The 22,231-nt window shown below is 37.9% G+C and overlaps 1 protein-coding gene across 6 annotated transcripts; it reads left to right on the plus strand.

Annotated features, from left to right (window-relative positions):
- Window positions 1-500: 500 nt before the first annotated feature.
- LOC111332966 (DNA repair-scaffolding protein) lies at window positions 501-22,231 on the plus strand. 6 transcript variants are annotated; one of them, XM_088752725.1, is made up of 29 exons: window positions 588-713; window positions 843-972; window positions 1,302-1,357; window positions 1,702-1,756; window positions 2,824-2,885; window positions 3,036-3,136; window positions 3,592-3,631; window positions 4,248-4,446; window positions 5,135-5,277; window positions 6,455-6,508; window positions 7,013-7,212; window positions 7,991-8,091; window positions 8,476-8,677; window positions 9,059-9,174; window positions 9,399-9,463; window positions 9,559-9,842; window positions 10,135-10,206; window positions 10,326-10,406; window positions 10,541-10,621; window positions 11,122-11,224; window positions 14,892-15,018; window positions 16,593-16,937; window positions 17,279-17,358; window positions 17,539-17,653; window positions 19,640-19,733; window positions 19,821-19,935; window positions 20,428-20,484; window positions 20,905-21,047; window positions 21,508-22,231. In XM_088752725.1, the coding sequence occupies exons 3-28, from the start codon at window positions 1,319-1,321 to the stop codon at window positions 21,034-21,036; spliced, it is 3,063 nt and encodes a 1,020-aa protein (XP_088608851.1). In that variant the 5' UTR covers window positions 588-713; window positions 843-972; window positions 1,302-1,318; the 3' UTR covers window positions 21,037-21,047; window positions 21,508-22,231. The 6 variants fall into 6 exon arrangements, 4 of the variants coding, with proteins under 4 accessions (XP_088608853.1, XP_088608849.1, XP_088608852.1 ...); XM_088752723.1 differs by lacking the exon at window positions 843-972 and having other exon boundaries at window positions 564-713; XM_088752726.1 differs by lacking the exon at window positions 843-972 and having other exon boundaries at window positions 564-713; window positions 5,135-5,265.

Here is a 22,231-nt window from a genome sequence, read left to right on the forward strand (position 1 = left end):
GAAGGCATTCGGCCCCTAAGCCAGATTTGAATGGGGGGAGGGGGGGGGGGGGAGAAGAGTCAAGAAAGTTTGTCTGACTGAGAGTACAATCGAGCTTTTACGGCCAATATTACAATAAATGAACCATACAGCTTATGTCGCAATGGCGGATGGCCACGCTTGCCGGGGCTCGTTAAACATTACGACTAAGTAGCCATCAGAGCTACCTTAAATATAGACACACCTTTAGCCTGGAAGCAGGCGAAGAGATAAAACGCCAAAAACATTCGTGTCAAAGCTTATCAGTATTTTTGTGTTGGGACATTTTTACATGAAACGTTCACATCCCATTCCCACCAATTCCACCTTATACTCGGTGTCGATATTGAGGCTGAGAGGACACCCTACCAAATAATTTAAAAGGAAAATAGTTACCATTGTTAGTTTATCCTTGAGTTTTTAAGGAAAGAAATGGAAGCTGTTACATCTTTCTGAACAGAATTTAGGGCGACCCCATCCAGGCCAGGGCTTGTCTTACTTTTACTGCTCTTATCAGACCAAAGAATCACACGTCACCGCAACTGAAATTTTGGCGGGAAGATGACAATCAGTTCCAGTTCTCACGCGATAATTAACAAATATGGCGGACATAACCAATGGCGACAACTTCTTGTTGTAGACTTATCGAACTAAAAAGACGATCAATTGAAAAATATGGCGGCAAGTACCTTCAGGTAAACTTCTATACAGTTATGTTGCGCATTCCACGTCCCGTAAGAGTGGAGGAGCCGGTGAATCTGATTATTTCGTGGATTGGATTATTACCTAATGTCTTCGATTTCTAACGGCCCTTACATTGTTAGGACACATAAACGGCTGGATCACTAAACCAGTTACTCAGGGATGTACTGCAGCGATACTTTTCCTTTCGTGAAAACAATATTTTTGTTCGCAAGAGAGGCCACAAGTTACTTTACAACAGTAATTGTCACTGTAAGTAAGCTCCTGACGTGACAAAAAAAAAGAACTCTTTGAGCACTCTATTTTTAATTTTCCTTTCGATCATAAGTTTTTGTAAAATTTTTAAAATAGAATTAAGCTTGAATCACGAAAAAAAATACGCACTTTGTCATTCTAAAAGTTTATAAGAAGTGCCTCGACTTTTGTTCTGTTTGTTTATTTACTTTTCTGTCAAGTTTTGTCTGCTTTGAAATATTGCGTTACTTGTCATTTATCAAATAGGCTTTGAACTTGAAAGTTTATTCGTTGCAGGAAGGTCAGTAAATTATATCATTCCCTTACTGTTTTCTTCTTTTCTGTAGGATCCTGACTAAGGAATATGGTGATGATGTCTTGGAACAATTTTGAGGAGTTTAAGGTTGCCCACAGTTTTGGGATCCAAACTAATGTCAATAGTTAGATCTTTCTAGATGTTACAAAACATTTCAATTTGTTGGCCTTTTCACACATGAAAGCAATGCGTTAACAGTTCAAAAATTGTAGTATCAAGAACACTAGTGTTTAGTCTGTTTTTAAGAATGTAAAACTCTCTCTAAAGGAGGTAAATGACAGTATTTTTACCTTTTGTAAACAAAAGGGTAAATTTAAGGCCTGGGTACATTACCATTTTGTGTCAGATTTGAAGTCGCTGTTTCAAACATGATTATGGGAGGATAATCTACATTTTTCTAATTCAAGTGGTCTTTTCCTTGTATTGAACAGAGATTTACCAGAAGTGGTGCAAATGTTAGGAAAAAGAGGCCTGCATCTAGTGTAGGTAAGTGTGGAGCAAAGTGGATATGAGTAATAAATTTAAACCCTGCATTAGTGAGTGTTGTTAACTAAACTGTAAACTGATTTTATGTTATTGTTTGGTTTTGTCCTGGGTCAAATCATAGTTTGCTTTTTTTTTGTGACTCATGGTTGCAATCATATGTTACTGCAACCAACATCACATAAATTAAAACAAGAGTTACTTAAAATTATATACAGCCTATGCTGTGACCTTTATGTTTTGGCATTTTTTGTATTCCTTTATTAAGAAAATAAGACAGGAAGTTGTTGCAGAATTTTACAATCCAATGCTTTAAAAGTGAACAATTAGTTGGAATAATTTGAGAACTGATTGCTACTTGTCAGTTGCTGTTGATAGTCACGGCAGATCATGCGAACTCTTTTCTTTCCTACTGGCCAACATTTTCCCAGTGTACTGTATTGTGATGTGCTAAAAGAAAACACTTCTGAGTGACTGACTTTATCACCTGTGAACATTGTAAAATGAAATGGGGATATGCATAATGTTAGATTTTACACCACATTTTGCCCTTTCAGCTGTCCTTAAACTGAGTCATTTAAATACTCATTCAAGCAAATAGCTGTTCAGTTTTTTAAAGATAAAAGTACCATATGATTTATTTTTATGTACTGTACCCGTGCTTGAATACTTTATACTAATTTTAAAATGTTAAGGTACATTCAAGTAAAATCAGTAGGAACTTTCACAAAACATTTTATGGATGTTCATTGATTATGCTGAACATTGTAAAATGAAATGGGGATATGCATAACTTTAGATTTTACACCACATTTTGCCCTTTCAGCTGTCCTTAAACTAAGTCATGTACCCAAGCAAATAGCTGTTCAGTTTTTAAAAGATAAATGTACCATATATTGATTAATTTTTTTATCTACTGTACCTATGCTTGAATACTTTATACTAATTTTAAAATGTCAAGGTACATTCAAGTAAAATCAGTAGGAACTTTCACAAAACGTTTTATGGATGTTCATTGATTACGCTGAATCCTATTGCATGAAATAATTTACCTGGCATTTAATTCTCAGGCTGGCAAAACTCTTCGACACGAAAGAGACGACAAACCAGCAGTGACTCAATTTATTATTCAGTGAGTGTGTTTGGCTGGTTTCACCATTACATTCATGTTTGCAGTACGATAGCTGTTTTGTTACTTTGTTTTTCCTTTTCACTTTTGTTAGACTTACCCAACCATTAACTGTCACTAAAATCATTTATAATGGAATATATTTTTTCTAAGTCTAAACCTGAAAGTGTCAATGAGATTGAAGGCTTTTCCACTGATGAAGAAGATGATGTGCTTCTTGATTCTGACTCAGCTTCTACTTTGTGTTTGTGGAGGTAATGATTATCATGATCATTTAAACAGCTATATCAGCTTACTCTACAGGTGCAATATGTAAATTTTCCACTGTCAACTTGTTGCTTTTTCAGACCCAAAAGTTCTTTCTTTTAATTATACAGCAATAATACAGGAAAGGAACATACACCATTGAACAAACATGCATTTATAGTGTTTACAAAATTAATGTCTAAATACGTATGTGCAGTTAACATATATTTGGAAGCAGTGCTCTATATGTTTACATGTTAGATATTAGTTACTATAGGTAATGCTTGGGTTTACACCATAAGAATATCCCTCGAGTATCTTGCATTGTTCCAATATACATGTGAGCCATAACATGAGTCACTATAGACAAATGTAATTTTAATATATCATCAAAAAGTTGAGTGAAATCAGGATTCTCTTTGAGCCAAGGATTATTGTCTAATCTGCATTTGTTTTCCCTTAGGAATATAAGTAAACCCTCTATCAAGAGAAAGTATTCTGATGTAAGCACATGTGCTGTACACCCATTAAGATCCAATGATAAGTACTTGATCTTTTTAGTGCAACTTATTATTATGTATCATTTCAGGACCAATAGTTCATATAATTTTCAAAAGTTTCATTTGAGTTTCCATGCTACCTGTTCCTTGCAACTATCTGAATGAATGGAATTTAGTAGAAAAATGAGATGAAAAAATTGTTTGTCAAGCTACTCCTCGTAGATTACTGCGCAGGATTCTGTGCACCTTCCCTATATTTCCTCAGACTATGATCCAATTAAAAATGAGCTTTCTCTGTATCAAGCCCCTCCCTGAAAATTGGATGAAAAAATAGCTCAATGACATTGAATTCATTATGTGAAAGATTTTATCTGATTCAGGACTCATTAATTTATTATTGATTTATTATGCTTTGATTGATAAATTTATTGTTGTACATAATTCTGTTTTAGATATTGTTTAAATTTGTAATATGTAATTTCAGTCATACATTTTTTTTAAAATATGGGAAGCTAGTTCTTTTCTTTTGTAACCTGTTTTATGCCCAATATAAAAAAGAGTACACCACTTGAATGTGGTTTACTGTTTTTTTTTTGTTTGTTTGTTTTTTTTTATACAGTGGAGAAGTCTCTCAGAGAAAAGAGTTTCAGCATTAGATGGTCAGAGATTAAGTCATACTGACCCTGTGCCAAAGAGTGGGGATGGAGAGGATAACAAAGGCAGTGACTTCATACCTGATGGAGCTCATGATCTGCTGATGCATTGTTCAAACACACCCACTGAGGATGAAATTGTTTGGTGTGCAAGTGATGAAGAAGGTAATATGAAATAAAGAAATCACTATAACTGATATTACACAGTTTTAAGAACATTTTAAAAAACCTGAGGGTTCTGCAAAAATCTGTGTGGATCATTTTTGTAATGTGCAATTAGGAATTAAAAACTCAAAATTTTGCCATAGAATTCTCAGTGATTTATTAGAGAAGCTAAATAGTTTTTTTTCATTACAAAGCTGAGTTGAGTATTTAACAATTATTCCACGAGCGTGCGTTGGATATGAGATGATAGATAGCCAACGAGGCGCATAGCACCGAGTTGGCTATAATCATCTCATATCCAACAAGCGCGAGTGGAATAATTGTTTTATTAAAAACGTTAAATTAAATTATTAAATTTTATTAAATTTTTAGCTCCCGTTTAATTTTAAGCTGATATGTCCGCTTACCATATTTGTAGATCATGGTATATTGGCTGATATACCATAATGGCTAAGCCAATAAAAATTCTTGAATTGCATTATCCAATGATCTAGTTTTTAATAATAAGAAATTAGACAACTTTGATTTTTTGGGTTCAAAATCAGAGTTGTGCTTTAAAGGATTTTTACAACTGAGATTTTTTTGTGTAAAATATAATTTTGCTTCAGTCCTCCCACAAGTAATATACCCAAAAAGGGCTTTGATCTCATCTGAAAACTAATTTTCACCTGCTGTTTTGGATCCATAGAATTACCCTGCAATGTCTTTGGTGATACAGGTGGTGATTCAAACGCAAAATGTCTTCTAAGTGAGACAAAACAGGGAGATGTAATAAAATCAAGGATATTAAGCAGTGTCCAACCTACAAGGATCATACCTGCAAGTACCTCAGTTCAGTTAGCAGTTATATGATACATTTAAAGTCAATTTTGGTGGAGGGAGTTGATATCAGTTTACTGTCTCTTATTGTACTTGATTATGAACTTAAAGAGGGGGGCATTGGGCCTCTGGGAAACCGCAAAACCGGAGAAAAAAACCTCCAAAACCGAAAAACTGATGAATAAAGGCAGCAAAACTGAAAACCGCACGCAAACCTGACAAAACCACTACACTTTCACCTTTAAAGGGGTCAAAAAGGAAAGACCGAAAACCGCATCAGAGTTTTCGTGAAAACGACATCAGAGTTTTTGTGAAAACCGAAACCCGAATGCAAAAACATGTAAAATCTGCAAACCCGTCTGAACATCAAAACTGAAAAACCAAACCTTTTTGGCCGAAGAACCGAAAAACCGATCCAAAAAACAGTCTAAAGGGAAATTCCCAAAGCCCCCCTCCTTAAACATAAGTTACATCCCAGAGTATTTTAGGAGGATTCTTTTGAGTAGAAATATAACCCTCATTTGTGTTTAACACACAAATGAGTCCAGTTTGTTTACATCAATATAGCTGTGCAATTCCTAGAGACCCACTGGTACCCCAGTACCCTAAGTTTTTCATTTGAAATATGAATGTTTGCAATTGTTTCACAACTCTGTGATGCAGTCAGAACCGCCTCCCGGTTAGCTCAATGGATAGAGCTCTGGACTGTTGTGTAGGAGGTCGAGGGTTCAAGCCCCGGCCGGACCAACACTCATGCTCTTAAAATAATTGAGAAGAATATGCTACCTTTCATCTATAACATCAAGAAATGGTTAGATATTCTAATCTTCTTGGATAGGGACGAATAAATGGAGGTCCCGTCTCGTACAGGGTTAGGGGTAGGAGACGTTAATTTCCCACACACGGGATTATTGTGTGATGGATGTCCTCCCCTGCGGTGGGGATGGGGGGGATTTATTGGGTAGACTACTCGTATGGTTCACATGTTCCGTTCTAGTCCTACCCTACTGCAGTAATGCAGTGAAAATGGATAGGAAAAAAAAATGCACAAGAGGAATTAGTGTTCTTGAGTACAGCTGAAATTTGTCAAAGTACATGTAGGATTTGTTTATTGAGAGATAAGCTTCATTTACAATCATGTGGGTTATTTGATAATTAGACCCATAATATGTTGTTTTTCGTTTTGTAGGCCAAGGATGAAAACATAATAAGTGATTTTGAAACAGATCAAGGGAGTTCACAGGTCTTTGTCATATTGTAATAGTTATTACTTAGTCTTAACAGTCAGAATATACAACCTAAAGATTTTCTTCAGACCCCCTCATATAAAAAAGAGAACCCTTTATGTTCATTTTTTTAGCTCCATTGTTTTTTTTTTGGTGTTAGATCAGAAGAATCCCTCAGCTGTGAACTGAAGAATAAACGTGAAACAGTTATTATAATACTGACAGGAAGACTAACTACCATTTTTTTATCAATTTCTCTGAGTCTATAATGTTGTTTTTTATCTTGTTTAAGTTACTTTTAAAAGTTACCACTACTTTCTAGGGAAACTGCTTCCAAAGACATATGTCCTGTTTTTGCACTGGAAACATCATTTCTTCCTATTTTCAACATTCTTCTCTTTTTCAGTCAAATAGTAGCTGACAAGTCATTGTGTACATTTCCTAATAAGTTGAGGACTTTGCCCTCCTTGATCTGAAAACTAAGCCTTTAAAGATAAAAGAGTGTACATTTTGTTTCACAGGAGTCTTTATCAGCTGACATAACTGTCCTCACCCCCACCCCTGTTAGCCCTGTTGTTGTTGGGACACCAAAGACTGCCAGTGAGTGGCTTAAACAAGTTCAACAAAATTCCCCTCAGAAAAGTGAAGTGGAGATGTCTCCAGAGGGGAGGGGTGTTGGTCTGAATTATGATTCTGCCAAGAAGAAGAGAAAATTTTTTAGGTACAAAATTGATATTCTAAATTTCTGTAGAATAAAAGATGAAAATACGGATAAATACCAATAGATCTTTCTTAAAATGATGCAAAAGAAACTCTCAGAAAACAACATGTACTGAGTCAAATCTTAAAGATTCTGTCACAGATTTTCTAAATCAATGAACAGAGCCTCTGTGAATGCTATAAGAAAAACACCTGCGGCCCATGGAAAGACAGCTGATTAATTAATGTTAATGGTTATGTTTACATTTACAACAAAACCTGCCAATGCAGCGCATGACATTTTTTCAGTGTAACTCAATGCACCTGAGTTACTTCTTTGGATTTTGGTTACTGTGTACTCTTATATTCAGGAAATTTATAGTTCCCCATAATGAAAAAAATCAATTCTTTTGTGGAGCAATCTGTATTTGAATTACAATACCTGAGTTGGCCTGTGGCACAGTGTGCCTCACTTCTCATATTAAAACCGCATTCATGTCACAATAGTTTTCATTAGCTGACCATAGATTAAATATCACAAACAAGGCTCACAGAAATTCAAAGGGAACCACTAGGTATTGCTTTGACACACAGAAACAACCCAGGGCATTTGCCTACATGTCTTGCTGTACAGGATGGCTGTAAACATTAGCTTAATAAGTCTGAGCCTTGCAGAACCTGTGAGTCATTCAGTCTTTAGTTTCATGGATCTGTCTGCCACTAGAGCTGACTTAGCTTCAAGGTTCTTTAAACAGTCATTATAATGCTCTCATTTCTATTATGATCAATGTGTGCTTCAGGTCTGGTTTGGCACAGCATTTGCAGCATATCATTTCTCGAGAAAATTCAGAGAAGGCATTCTGGAATCACAGAGTAACAGAAACAGAACAGAGCCGGAAGAGTAAGCGTGAAAAACTCTCTTAAAGTTGTAAACTCTCTTAAAGTTGTAAACTCTATTAAAGTTCCCTTTGAAGTTGAGTTGGTGCATCTAGTTACACATCAGGGATGGACCATGTTCCAGTGTTGAATTTATTTGGGACAGATTATTGGTACTGGTAATTTAAAATCTTGAAGAATTGTCTTTCATGAAGTAGCATGGTGTTCAACATAAATTCTACAGGAGGATTTGGAAAACTACTCTTCTGTGTTAAAGATAAAATTAATGCCCTCTTAGTCTTAAAGTGCTAGACAGGTAGCTTGTTTTTACAATATTTGTAGTACATACATGAGTGTTACAGACATCTCCAAGTCAGTATTTAAAACATATTTTTCATCATTCTTGTAGCTAAACCTTCCCAAATGGATAGCTGTCTAGTCGTTCAGATCATATCTGACCAGCCTCAGGGTTTAATTCATCTGACACAGTGTTTGTTGTGCAGCAAAGAGATAAGTCTCCGACAGAAGTTTCTGTTTGTCCTATTCACATGTGAAACTTGGAGGCAGTTTGCCTTGCATACTGGAGCTATTGTAAAAATTTATCCTCCATGGTATGTTGAGCAATTTAGATGTGTCATAGGTTCAGTTGTAATTAGATGGCAGTTAATCCTCCATTACATAAACCTTTTGAACTGAGATGACAAATGACTGTCGTTGACAGGTATTTGTCATCTGAGGGGGCGATTAGTTGGGAAATGGTTGAAGAATTTTATCAACACATCACAGGAAGAAATTGCCTTTGAATGTTTTTGGAAAGACTGAGGATTGCTATGATGGGGTTAACTTTGGCAATAAGCTAATAATCAGGCAGTATTGTTCCATTCAATTGTTGTCTCCTTGACTAAGAGCAGCAGGTATCTGCATAAACAGACTGTAATTAACCTTCATTTTGATAATGTTCTGACCAGATCATATGTTTTGTGGATTTGTAGGCAGAGACTGGATATAACCGGGTGTCCTCGGCCTGTTCTGCTGTGTACATACTTCTGCGAGCAGCACTCTGCACCCCCGGATCAGTTGCCTGCTAAAAGCTTACAGTCACCCAAAGGTTGTACCCTTTTTCTGTCATTCTTAAATGTATTGAGTAATAGACTATATACTGTATATCATGTTTTCGAGTGCCAATAAGAAGTTTAAAAGCTACTTTAAGAGGGGAAAAGCAAGTGAATGTGTCTAACAGATAATGGAAATAAGTTCTCCTTGACTTGCACTACAAACATCTCGGACATTCAAACAGTAAGATTGTTTCCATCAAACTTCATTGACTTACAGGTGGCTTATGTGTTCCACTAAACCATGAGTTCAATTCATCACATCTTCATCAATCACCGAAAGAAGTAAGCAAAGAGTTTACCTCACCTTGTTTTCTTTTCATATTGTTTTTAAAACTCGAAGGTGAAGTCCAAAGTTCTGTTTGTATTTTTCCTCAAAGAATTTCACACCTTCAAAGTTACTGTTCGACGATATTGATGGTGAAAATACCAAACAAAATACAAAAGCAGTCACAATGTCAACATTACATACTGCTCAGCCTGCTCAACCTGCTCAGCCTGTCAGGTCAAGAAGCAGTAGAGGAAGCAAACCTGACACATCAATACTCAATGCAATAGAATCCAGTGGAGGCTGTAGTGGAGTGCTTGCCACTTTTCAGTGTTTGGTTCAGCGAGTGTATTGCAAGAAAACCCAGCTTACAAAGGAAACCGAACGAACACAGAGGTAAAAATTGAAGTAATGAAATGTTAGCCTGTATTACAAGGAAAGAAAATTAACTTGAGCAGAAGTTATAATATAAAATGCAAGAAAACGGGAAAGGAAATGTAGATAATTCTGGCTACTTCACCTCAAGTACTTATTACACCTGTACAAAAGGGGAAAAAGGATGGTGACAGAATATTCGAACTGTCAATTACATGTGCAATGTTCAAGAAACACGTGGGTGATCAGGAACAAAGTCGACGCCCATCATGCTAACCAGTTTGTGTTATTCTTGTTTTATTGATCGATCCAGCTTCTTCTTGTTAAATCAACAACTACAATCACAGACCAAATCAGTAAAAGAGATTGCTTATGAAGAATTAAGGTGAGTAAACTGATTTACACAGGTTTTTGCACTGTATCCCTTTAATTGCAGCTGAATCTCATTAATATACCTGTATTTCTCTGGTGTAATTTTTAATAAGTTATTTTCTGTTTCACCAGCTGGTTTCTCCTGGTCCAAGACGTTCACGGCATGTTTGCTGAAGTACAAGTTCCTGCACGCTTTCAAGACTCCAATGACTGGTCAGTTTGTAATGTGCTAGTTTTTCTCATACTAATTAAGATAACCTTGATATGTCTTTTATGGGGTCTTTCATTGTCTATCGGTAATGTAAATAATAGGCAATCACATGACATTGATATCTTTTGCTCCTCAGGAAGTCTTGCATAGCTAATGGGGAAAACCAAGTGTTTGTCTTTTTAAATGTGAAAGTTAGAAAGAGAACCAACAGAATAAGGTAAGTTTACAAATATACCATCAACATATTGAATTTCAGTTTATTCGTAGGTCAGGGGATATTTTCCTTTGCTTCAAACTCCGTGTCATCTATCACTACATCCAAAAGCAAAGGAAATGACAAGTTGATTTTAAAGTCTTGATGCGCCGCCTTTAAGCAGTTAACGTAACTCTTTTTAGAGCAATGTACATATAACCATTTCTAAAGTTGTAGTTGTGAGTGTACTGTAATGAAAAGATTGAAAGAATTGGACCGTGAAAATGTTGATGCACTTTACACTGTTTGAATGTCATGGTGTGCGCAGGTAACCGGAAATGGGCGCCCTTTTTTCCTTTTCCCCTCGCGCACTGAACGGTTTTGCGAGAACCGATTATGTACACTTTGAGGTTTGCCTTAATGTTTATTCTGCGTTTTAAACCAGGTGCCTTTTCATTTTCGTATGTCGCGTATGGTCGTTTAACACTTTAAATCAATTTTAAAAAAAACTAAAAATTTTGTAGATCACCTGGACTTTTCGGTGTTATACAGTCATTATTGTGTTCAAATGATGACAACAACACAGCAAAGCAGGTGGATAAAAGCAAACCGACTGTGACTCAGGAGGTAATACCATACAATAAATAAATGCTTTTTCCATCAGTTTTGCTGAAACTCCATTGCGAATAGAAACTGATTCGTCTCAACTGATGATTGCTATTATAGTCTTAGAGCCAGTACCAGTATCAGTGGCAAAACCAACTGATGATTGCTATTATAGTCTTAGAGCCAGTACCAGTATCAGTGGCAAAACCAACTGATGATTGCTATTATAGTCTTAGAGCTAGTACCAGTATCAGTGGCAAAACCAACTGATGATTGCTATTATAGTCTTAGAGCCAGTACCAGTATCAGTGGCAAAACCAACTGATGATTGCTATTATAGTCTTAGAGCCAGTACCAGTATCAGTGGCAAAACCAACTGATGATTGCTATTATAGTCTTAGAGCTAGTACCAGTATCAGTGGCAAAACCAACTGATGATTGCTATTATAGTCTTAGAGCCAGTACCAGTATCAGTGGCAAAACCAACTGATGATTGCTATTATAGTCTTAGAGCTAGTACCAGTATCAGTGGCAAAACCAACTGATGATTGCTATTATAGTCTTAGAGCTAGTATCAGTATCAGTGGCAAAACCAACTGATGATTGCTATTATAGTCTTAGAGCTAGTACCAGTATCAGTGGCAAAACCAACTGATGATTGCTATTATAGTCTTAGAGCCAGTACCAGTATCAGTGGCAAAACCAACTGATGATTGCTATTATAGTCTTAGAGCTAGTATCAGTATCAGTGGCAAAACCAACTGATGATTGCTATTATAGTCTTAGAGCTAGTATCAGTATCAGTGGCAAAACCAACTGATGATTGCTATTATAGTCTTAGAGCTAGTATCAGTATCAGTGGCAAAACCAACTGATGATTGCTATTATAGCCTTAGAGCCAGTACCAGTATCAGTGGCAAAACCAACTGATGATTGCTATTATAGTCTTAGAGCTAGTAGCAGTATCAGTGGCAAAACCAACTGATGATTGCTATTATAGTCTTAGAGCCAGTACCAGTATCAGTGGCAAAACCAACTGATGATTGCTATTATAGTCTTAGAGCCAGTACCAGTATCAGTGGCAAAACCAACTGATGATTGCTATTATAGTCTTAGAGCTAGTACCAGTATCAGTGGCAAAACCAACTGATGATTGCTATTATAGTCTTAGAGCTAGTATCAGTATCAGTGGCAAAACCAACTGATGATTGCTATTATAGTCTTAGAGCTAGTATCAGTATCAGTGGCAAAACCAACTGATGATTGCTATTATAGTCTTAGAGCTAGTATCAGTATCAGTGGCAAAACCAACTGATGATTGCTATTATAGCCTTAGAGCCAGTACCAGTATCAGTGGCAAAACCAACTGATGATTGCTATTATAGTCTTAGAGCTAGTACCAGTATCAGTGGCAAAACCAACTGATGATTGCTATTATAGTCTTAGAGCTAGTATCAGTATCAGTGGCAAAACCAACTGATGATTGCTATTATAGTCTTAGAGCCAGTACCAGTATCAGTGGCAAAACCAACTGATGATTGCTATTATAGTCTTAGAGCCAGTAGCAGTATCAGTGGCAAAACCAACTGATGATTGCTATTATAGTCTTAGAGCCAGTACCAGTATCAGTGGCAAAACCAACTGATGATTGCTATTATAGTCTTAGAGCCAGTACCAGTATCAGTGGCAAAACCAACTGATGATTGCTATTATAGTCTTAGAGCTAGTACCAGTATCAGTGGCAAAACCAACTGATGATTGCTATTATAGTCTTAGAGCCAGTAGCAGTATCAGTGGCAAAACCAACTGATGATTGCTATTATAGTCTTAGAGCTAGTATCAGTATCAGTGGCAAAACCAACTGATGATTGCTATTATAGTCTTAGAGCCAGTACCAGTATCAGTGGCAAAACCAACTGATGATTGCTATTATAGTCTTAGAGCTAGTACCAGTATCAGTGGCAAAACCAACTGATGATTGCTATTATAGTCTTAGAGCCAGTACCAGTATCAGTGGCAAAACCAACTGATGATTGCTATTATAGTCTTAGAGCTAGTATCAGTATCAGTGGCAAAACCAACTGATGATTGCTATTATAGTCTTAGAGCTAGTATCAGTATCAGTGGCAAAACCAACTGATGATTGCTATTATAGTCTTAGAGCCAGTACCAGTATCAGTGGCAAAACCAACTGATGATTGCTATTATAGTCTTAGAGCCAGTAGCAGTATCAGTGGCAAAACCAACTGATGATTGCTATTATAGTCTTAGAGCTAGTACCAGTATCAGTGGCAAAACCAACTGATGATTGCTATTATAGTCTTAGAGCTAGTATCAGTATCAGTGGCAAAACCAACTGATGATTGCTATTATAGCCTTAGAGCCAGTACCAGTATCAGTGGCAAAACCAACTGATGATTGCTATTATAGTCTTAGAGCCAGTAGCAGTATCAGTGGCAAAACCAACTGATGATTGCTATTATAGTCTTAGAGCCAGTACCAGTATCAGTGGCAAAACCAACTGATGATTGCTATTATAGTCTTAGAGCTAGTAGCAGTATCAGTGGCAAAACCAACTGATGATTGCTATTATAGTCTTAGAGCCAGTACCAGTATCAGTGGCAAAACCAACTGATGATTGCTATTATAGTCTTAGAGCCAGTACCAGTATCAGTGGCAAAACCAACTGATGATTGCTATTATAGTCTTAGAGCTAGTATCAGTATCAGTGGCAAAACCAACTGATGATTGCTATTATAGTCTTAGAGCCAGTACCAGTATCAGTGGCAAAACCAACTGATGATTGCTATTATAGTCTTAGAGCTAGTATCAGTATCAGTGGCAAAACCAACTGATGATTGCTATTATAGTCTTAGAGCTAGTATCAGTATCAGTGGCAAAACCAACTGATGATTGCTATTATAGTCTTAGAGCTAGTACCAGTATCAGTGGCAAAACCAACTGATGATTGCTATTATAGTCTTAGAGCTAGTACCAGTATCAGTGGCAAAACCAACTGATGATTGCTATTATAGTCTTAGAGCCAGTACCAGTATCAGTGGCAAAACCAACTGATGATTGCTATTATAGTCTTAGAGCCAGTACCAGTATCAGTGGCAAAACCAACTGATGATTGCTATTATAGTCTTAGAGCTAGTATCAGTATCAGTGGCAAAACCAACTGATGATTGCTATTATAGTCTTAGAGCCAGTACCAGTATCAGTGGCAAAACCAACTGATGATTGCTATTATAGTCTTAGAGCTAGTATCAGTATCAGTGGCAAAACCAACTGATGATTGCTATTATAGTCTTAGAGCTAGTATCAGTATCAGTGGCAAAACCAACTGATGATTGCTATTATAGCCTTAGAGCCAGTACCAGTATCAGTGGCAAAACCAACTGATGATTGCTATTATAGTCTTAGAGCCAGTAGCAGTATCAGTGGCAAAACCAATCCATACGTTTTCAAGTTTTTCTCTTTGAAAAGCATCCTACTTACAACCAATTGTTCACATGACCCTGTTAATGACTTCCCACTCACTAACTCTTGGTAGTTGAAACGTCTGTCATTGTCATCGACAAATCCTTTCCATAACTACACTAAATAATCGATCAGACTATACAACTGACTGTGCCTGCTGTGCGTGCCTTTCTAAATTATTTCTTTTTCTTATTGTCAATGTTAGAATAAGATTGAAGAAACCCTCTCAAACTGTGCGCCAGACTTCTGTTATGTATTAGCAGTCCAAGAGTCAAGTCGAACAATGCTCTGCCAGGAGACAGATGATTGTGGTGACAGTAGGAAAACACTGGGTGGGTAACGAAACATAGTCGAACTGAGTATTGCTAAATTGTATATTATAATGGTCTTTGTCTATCTGTCCAAGAGGCTCAGAGGATTACTTTTAAGTCATTGGAACAATTTGTCTTGATGGGTCATTGTCTTCGATGTGTGAAGTGACCATCAACGTAAGGGGGAGGTTTAGGGGCCAAGTGGCCCATTATTACCAGTACTTATCCCTCGGAGTCTCTTACTCGAATCTTCTGTCGTCTCTTTCTGAATGGGATGCCAGTCAATGGGAAGCAACGTCCGAGCAGTTTATCTGGTTTCCCTGATAGTTGACTGGTACCCCTTAATGCTCCAGTATATACAGACAGAGGCGCAGCGATAGTAAGAGCCTTGCACACGAACACAACTGAAACCATCTGAAACCACCTGAAACCATCTGAAACCCCCATGAAAACCATCTGAAATTACCTGAAACCACCCAAGAAGCTATCTAAACCCACGTGAATTAAACATTATCGCAAATCGGTATCTTAATTTTCAGCATGACGCAAAGCTTCTGTATTTCTAATTTACTCTACTTTACGTCTATTTTTATCTGTTATCTCACTGTCACTGACAATGAAATTAGTTTCAGTTTCGCGACGCATTCCAAGATCTCGTTTGATAACAAAGGGAAGAGAGATAAATCTTGTAATTACACACTGTGTACACGTTTTTCGAGCTGCGCGGTCTGCGGTCTGCGTTCTGTGTTTTTGAGGTTTGTGTTAACGAGACACCTGAGTTGCTTTGTACGATTGTACCAAAAATGATTTCATATAGTAGAAGTACTTTAACGTTAAAACAGATATTCCGAGATCTCGTCTGATAACATCAATGACAAAAGAGAGATAGATAAATCTGGTAATTACACACTGTATACACGAAGGAAAACTGATTGCGCACACGTCGACTGACTCAAAAGGCACACACATAACCTATGCAAGACTGGTACGGCTCGACAGTGGAGGGTCGTAACTGCGATATGTTCAATAAGAATTCAACTCCAATGTTTACATAGCAGTTTCGCTTACGCATTCCGTGATCTCGTTTGATAACAAAGGGAAGAGAGATAAATCTGCTAATTACACACTGTGTAGACCTTTTTCGAGGCGTGGCTATTCGAGGTGTGCGGTTTGCGGTTTGCGGTCTGCGGTCTGCGGTCTGCGTTCATGCCTGCGTGCTTTCATGTAATTTTCAGGTAATTTCAGATGGTTTCAGGTGGTTTCATTGGTGGTTTCAGATGGTTTCAGATGGTTTCAGGTGGTTTCAGGTGGTTTTAGGTGATTCCAACTTTTAGTAACTACCTAAAAAACTGAACTTCACAGTGCAAAATTCCCGACGATTCCCTGACGGTCAAGGTTTATAAAACCCAGCGAATTTTGTTTAGTAAGATAACAATAAGAGTAGACCTCAAAATAAACAAGGTGTTAAGGATGGAGACGATTACTGCGGAGAAAGAGGTAGAAACTTTCTTCTACGGTAGTTTGTTATACAAGGGGCCTTCTTTGTATCGAGTTCAAATGGGTCACCGTGTTACTAAGCAAGTTGTTCTTTTTAGGTTCGCTCTACAAACCTGACCCTGTCAGGACATTAAATGATTTCCTTCAGGTTCAGGACACAGTCAATGACCCGCAACGAGTCAGCGCATTATGCATGTTGCTGTACTGCCGTTCAACTGGATCATCCACTGCGGGTAACAACGATTATTCTTGTCCCTTCGAGTTGTTCGTTACAGACGCCTCTTTAAAATACGGAACAAAGTCTTTGGAGAGCTCTGACGGATTCCTCCCATATGTGAAAATAACTGGAAAGAGTTCCCACGTGTTACCTTCAGAGCTGAGAGCTGTGCCCACGAATTGTGGAATGAACCTTTCCGCCAAGCATTTACTTTTAAAAGCCCAAGGTATGTGTGCAGTAACAGAGTATTCAACTGATCTGATATTGTTCAAACAGAAACATATCCACCTAAATTCTGGAGGGTCTTTTTTTTTGCTATACTTCGATTCCTTAATAGGATGGATTTTTCTTAATTTGTTTGGTTATTATAACAACTCAGCGATTTGATGATTTTAAGTTTTGATAAATTGTAGTGAATATTCTCGCGAACATCGTGACGTAAGCTGTGAGAAAAATACGCGTCTTGATCACCAGATATGAACAGATTGATGTGAAGACATGTGCTCGTGAATATTTGTCAGGAAATAAGTATTGAGTCACCCTTATATTGGTGTTGTTGTGTTACAGAATCCCACGAGCTATTTGCTGATTCGTATTCTGTGATCAGAAAAGTTGTTCCCCATTCCACTGCGGGGGCTAACGGCTCGGTAAGACTTGGGAGGTGAATTGTGAGTGGTTGTAATCATTTGAACAAAGAGAATTATCTCAGGTTGTGTCAATGATCTCCTAATTTTGTGTCATTGCAACATTTTTTTTTCACCTCATCCTATTATTTTTGCTCTGTTTGAGTTGATGTATCAACGCAAAAGTTTGTGTACTTTTTGTAGCTCTACGTAGAGTCTATACCAGAGGAGATTCTGGAAAGTCTCGACACCTTGAAACCACTTTGTCTTCCTGACCTAACAGTTCATTCGTGTCTTGGTTTCATTTATCGCATGGAAGGTTTGTCTTTCGTTTTGATTTGTGATCACAAAATTTTTAACAGTTATCCTGGCTGTAGACTTGGACATTTTCTCGCTGCCCTATTAACTGACTGAGCGACAAACTATTATTACTCGCTGGGTTACTGACTGACCGAATGACAGAATCACTAAATGACTGCCTGGCTGAATGATTCTCTGACTGTCTTATTACTTTGAATCTAGTTTGCTCGCGGACTGACTAGCCTGTGCACAGCCGCCCCATCCCCTCAAAAAAATCGGGGAGGGAGCGTCTGTGATTTACCGTTGCTAATCGTGTATGGGGACCACGTGATTTTTCCCGGAATGTGCGGAAAATGATCTCATTGGCTGTTACTCGTAGATCATTACATCATGTGAACCACGGGTTTCGATTGGTTATCAATTTCGCGGGGAATTGACCTCTGAAATGTGAAGCCTTCTCTCAAAGTACGCATTGCTCTCACAATAACATGTGCGCGAATTAGCGATGAGTTTGTGTGTTCTATGTGAGAAAAACATCGTTCAGAATTCAGATAAAAATCTCGTTGACCAACCCAGCTCGAGTATTAACGTCTGGGAGGAGTTGCTGTCGCTGGAGTTTAAAGTGTCTAAAGATTCCGCTTACATTTGCAGAAATTGCCTGTCGACTTTAAAGAAACGAAGGGGTCTTCTGACGAATCTTTGTGCTGTGAACTCTACGATTCGAAAGATTATCAGCTCGAAATCTTCTTCCGTTTTCCTGCCACCCGTTAAAGCGAATCCTACTCCTTGTTCAACCATCACGTTTGAAGCGGTGAAATCACAATTATTTTACTACTGCCACGTAGACGCGAGAACAGCTCATCGGCGACGATTGGGGCTGCATAAAAGATTGTCATGAAATTTTGTGGGCCGAGGCCAGGAACGTGTTCGATAATTGAGTCAGTTTGCTAGACATAACGTCTCGTAGTCACGTTCGACGCACTAAAAACTACTATAAAACGAATACAAGAATTGTAAAAACGTGTAAAATGGTATATAAAGAGTCACTTGTAAAAATGTAAAAATAAAAAAAAAATAAAAAAAATCACTTGTAAAAAGTCACATTTTTACAAGTGACTCTTTATATACCATTTTACACGTTTTTACAATTCTTGTATTCGTTTTATAGTAGTTTTTAGTGCGTCGAACGTGACTACGAGACGTTATGTCTAGCAAACTGACTCAATTAAAAGATTGTCGGAAACAGGATAATTAGTATTGTAACGATTCAAAATTATCTGCCGGAAATCGAGTGTCACGATCTATCTGCTCCGATAAATCAGTTTGTTTATCTCTTTTGGGAAGGACTTTTTAGCCAATCAACTTACGTTTTGATCGAGGTGTGTTCGTGAGATAAGAAAACCAGTGTGAGTAGTTTTTTGGTCGGTCAGAGATCGCGTAATATTGTTCTGTCTGCCTTTTGAAAATAAATTCTGGAAGAGAACAGTGACAGTGTGGGCCCCTCACTAATTCCCCACAAGATCAATGATTTCCCGTATCCAGTGGGAAGACTTGCATACACGTCTTTTCCTTCAAAAAGGGCTTGAAGACATTTTTCTTGCTCGGTATAGAGTGAAGTAATTTTAAAAACGTCGCAAACATTCTCAATTGCTCGATGAAAAGTAGTCACATTGACCGCCATTTTGAAAATCGGAATGAGTTGAGACCACGAAAATTTTGGTGAGCGGAAACCAGTTTTTTTAATTTATGCAAAGTTATTCCCATACACGATTAGCAACGGTAAATCACAGACGCTCCCTTCCCGATTTTTTTGAGGGGATGGGGCGGCTGTACACAGGCTAGGACTGACTGACTGACCAGCTCACTTAATGACTGGTTGGGTGGGTGACTGGCTGACTGGCTGACTGACTGAACAAATGACTAGCTCACTGACTGACTGACTGGTAGGCTGACTGAGGCTTTTTATAATTTGGAGGTTTCAACCCACCAGACACCTTTTTTACAGGTGTTGTCATCGGGGTTGACGAAAAAACAGCTTGTTACTGGTTGGTCTGTGATACTTGTGGAAATCCAGATATCACCGTAAAACGTGAAGTTAAGTAAGTATTTTTCAATGAGTTCTTCACTGGGCTGAGCTTTTCACTAGCAGCATAAAGAAGATGACATTAACTTTGTTTACCTTGCAGTTCGCAGTTTTTCTGTTCATCTTGTGATTGTTCTGTGGAATCACCTCAAACCAGAACATACCTTGCAGTATTTGTTAAAGTCAAGCGTGCTAAAGATGCTGAAGTTAAAATAAAAGTGAGACTGCAAATCCTATTCAGACACTCTCTATGTGTTGATAAATGCCTTTATCTTGACATTTCCTCACGGAAAAGTAACTGTAAAGTCGACTTACGGCAGAAGTGGCCCATCCGTTAGCAGCTTATCTAAGTTTTTGTAACAGGGAGCGACGGAGCCAGGAATATGGATGATATCCCCTGGATGGGAGCTAGTCCATTGCTAGCCTGCGGAACATGCGCCTATTCTGTTTGTTTATACGAGTCTAGTCCATTACAGTGTAACCACCCCCCCCCCCCCCCCCCCCACTGCACGGTTATCTTGATAACCATCCACTAAATTAGTGAGTTTAAAGTGAGTGAAATTTAATTTGTCTCCTGAAACTATTCGTCCCTCTTCTGATTTTCTTTTTGGTTATGTTGTGATTCAGCTTGGTATTTCGTTCAAATTTCATTTTACTAATAGTTATAAACTGACAACAAAGTTAGTAAATGTAATACTGTTTGATTGCAGCTTTATCAGAGTACAATTGATAAACTGTTGCTCAAGTCCTGTCAAGACAGTGATCAGGTGGGACGGTTGATCTTATATTGTAGATATTTCCCCTCGTGTTAAACTATTAGCAGTCCATCCTGTCGCAAAATCTTGTCTGCACCGCAAACGAAACGAATGTATCAAGTTGGCCTTACAGCTGCTTTGTGAAGTGAAGTACGTGTTTCACTTATCAGTCAGTACTGACATGGAGTAGCATTCAACAATGTGACTAGACCTCTGACTGAAAATATCACGCAACGGAAGCAATTTACGTTGTTTTTGTCTCCAAATGACGTCATAACCAAAGATCGTCACAAACTGTAGATTTCTCTGTTCGAATTTACACTCGAGTCTTACCTGTTAGAAAACGCAACATTTGTTCTGTTAAAGCGTAACCACAGAATCGTAATTTCAGGTAACTTTATCTTTACTGAGTCACTGTCGTTTTCTCCACAGGGATATGATATTGATACTGTTTTAGGCAAACGGCTTGGACCACTAAACTGTTACGTCACAGATCTTTCCAAACAACAACATGGCAGCCTTGCTAAGACTAGCTTTACTGTGGAGGAGATACGGATCCAGTAGATCAAACCAAGGTGCGTCTTTTGTGATGTGAAACTCATGCTTAAATAGTATAGAAAGAAAGTTTTCATGGTTTGAGAATGACTAGAGAAAGGTTAATAATTCTTTAACCCTACAGCAGGTTGATGTACCAAGTGCGCCATTGTCAATTATGGACATTTACTGGACTGGTAAAAATGGCTTGCAGTTCAGCTCGTGCTATTCGAGAACCTGATAGCGCGCGACTCCCAATTTTTTTAAAGCTGTCTATGACGTCCAATTAACTGACGACACAAAACACAAGGTCACTTAACGTCGACGTTTGCTTGATTTAAAAACCCGGAGAAAAATAAATAAAGTAATTTTTGAAAGTGATAGTGAAATTAGTGCCACGTTAGGAAATTGCAAATCGAGGTAAGTTCTTCTCATCAGAGCAAATACAATATCTAATTGACTAAAGTTTTCTTTTTCCTTCTTGTTTTTCCCTGGTTTAAGGAGAACAAGGGACATCATGAATATTACAGTTGACACGTTACATCAAAAACTTCACATCCTCAAAGAAAAAGGACAAAAACTGCTTCAACGCAATAACACCATGAGAAAGATCAAGCAGAGCAAAATATGTGTGCAAAAACACGCCATCCTCATTACACTACTTGGAGTCGTTGGCTGTGTGATTCTGTCTCCGTTTCTTCTTATCTCAGTTGTTTTTATGGCGCCTTTAGCTTTACTTTTCTGTTCGGCAATGGCGCTTCTCATAATGTCGTTCTTATTTATTTTCGGATTTCTTCTTAATTGTTGTTTGGTAATGTTTGCAGTTGTATCGTCATGTTACATATTGTACCACATCTGCTGGCTCGCCATTTGCCGAATCCAAACATATTGTACGTTCATAGAGTGTTCTCCCTCATCTTCGTGTCAGTACCTTAGAGCGCGAATGTGCCAGGTTTTATTGCAGCTCGTAGATAGTTTGTCTGACGACATACCGCAGCAAAGAAAGGATGGTCGAAGATACATGAGACCTAGCGATTCGAGTGAGCTGGAAGATATTGAGCCAGATTACCGAGACAGAGAAACCAAACTGTACGACGCTTTAGTGAACAGTCCTCAGAAAACTGGCAAGGACACCTTTGAACCGTTCCCATATTGAAACTGTTATACGCATGAAAAAGAATTGTTTAATAATCTGTTTTGAGCAATAAATTCTCAAGAATAATTA

The sequence above is a fragment of the Stylophora pistillata genome, chromosome 3 (assembly GCF_964205215.1).
Source record: "Stylophora pistillata chromosome 3, jaStyPist1.2, whole genome shotgun sequence".
Lineage (NCBI taxonomy): Eukaryota > Metazoa > Cnidaria > Anthozoa > Scleractinia > Pocilloporidae > Stylophora > Stylophora pistillata.

Bases quoted from the DNA above. Each gene is read 5' to 3' on its own strand.
- LOC111332966 (XM_088752723.1), top strand. From the start codon at position 1,319: ATGGTGATGATGTCTTGGAACAATTTTGAGGAGTTTAAG. The intron at 1,358-1,701 runs GTTGCCCACAGT...TGTATTGAACAG, and splicing joins ACAATTTTGAGGAGTTTAAG to AGATTTACCAGAAGTGGTGC. The intron at 9,464-9,558 runs GTAAGCAAAGAG...TTTTCCTCAAAG, and splicing joins TTCATCAATCACCGAAAGAA to AATTTCACACCTTCAAAGTT.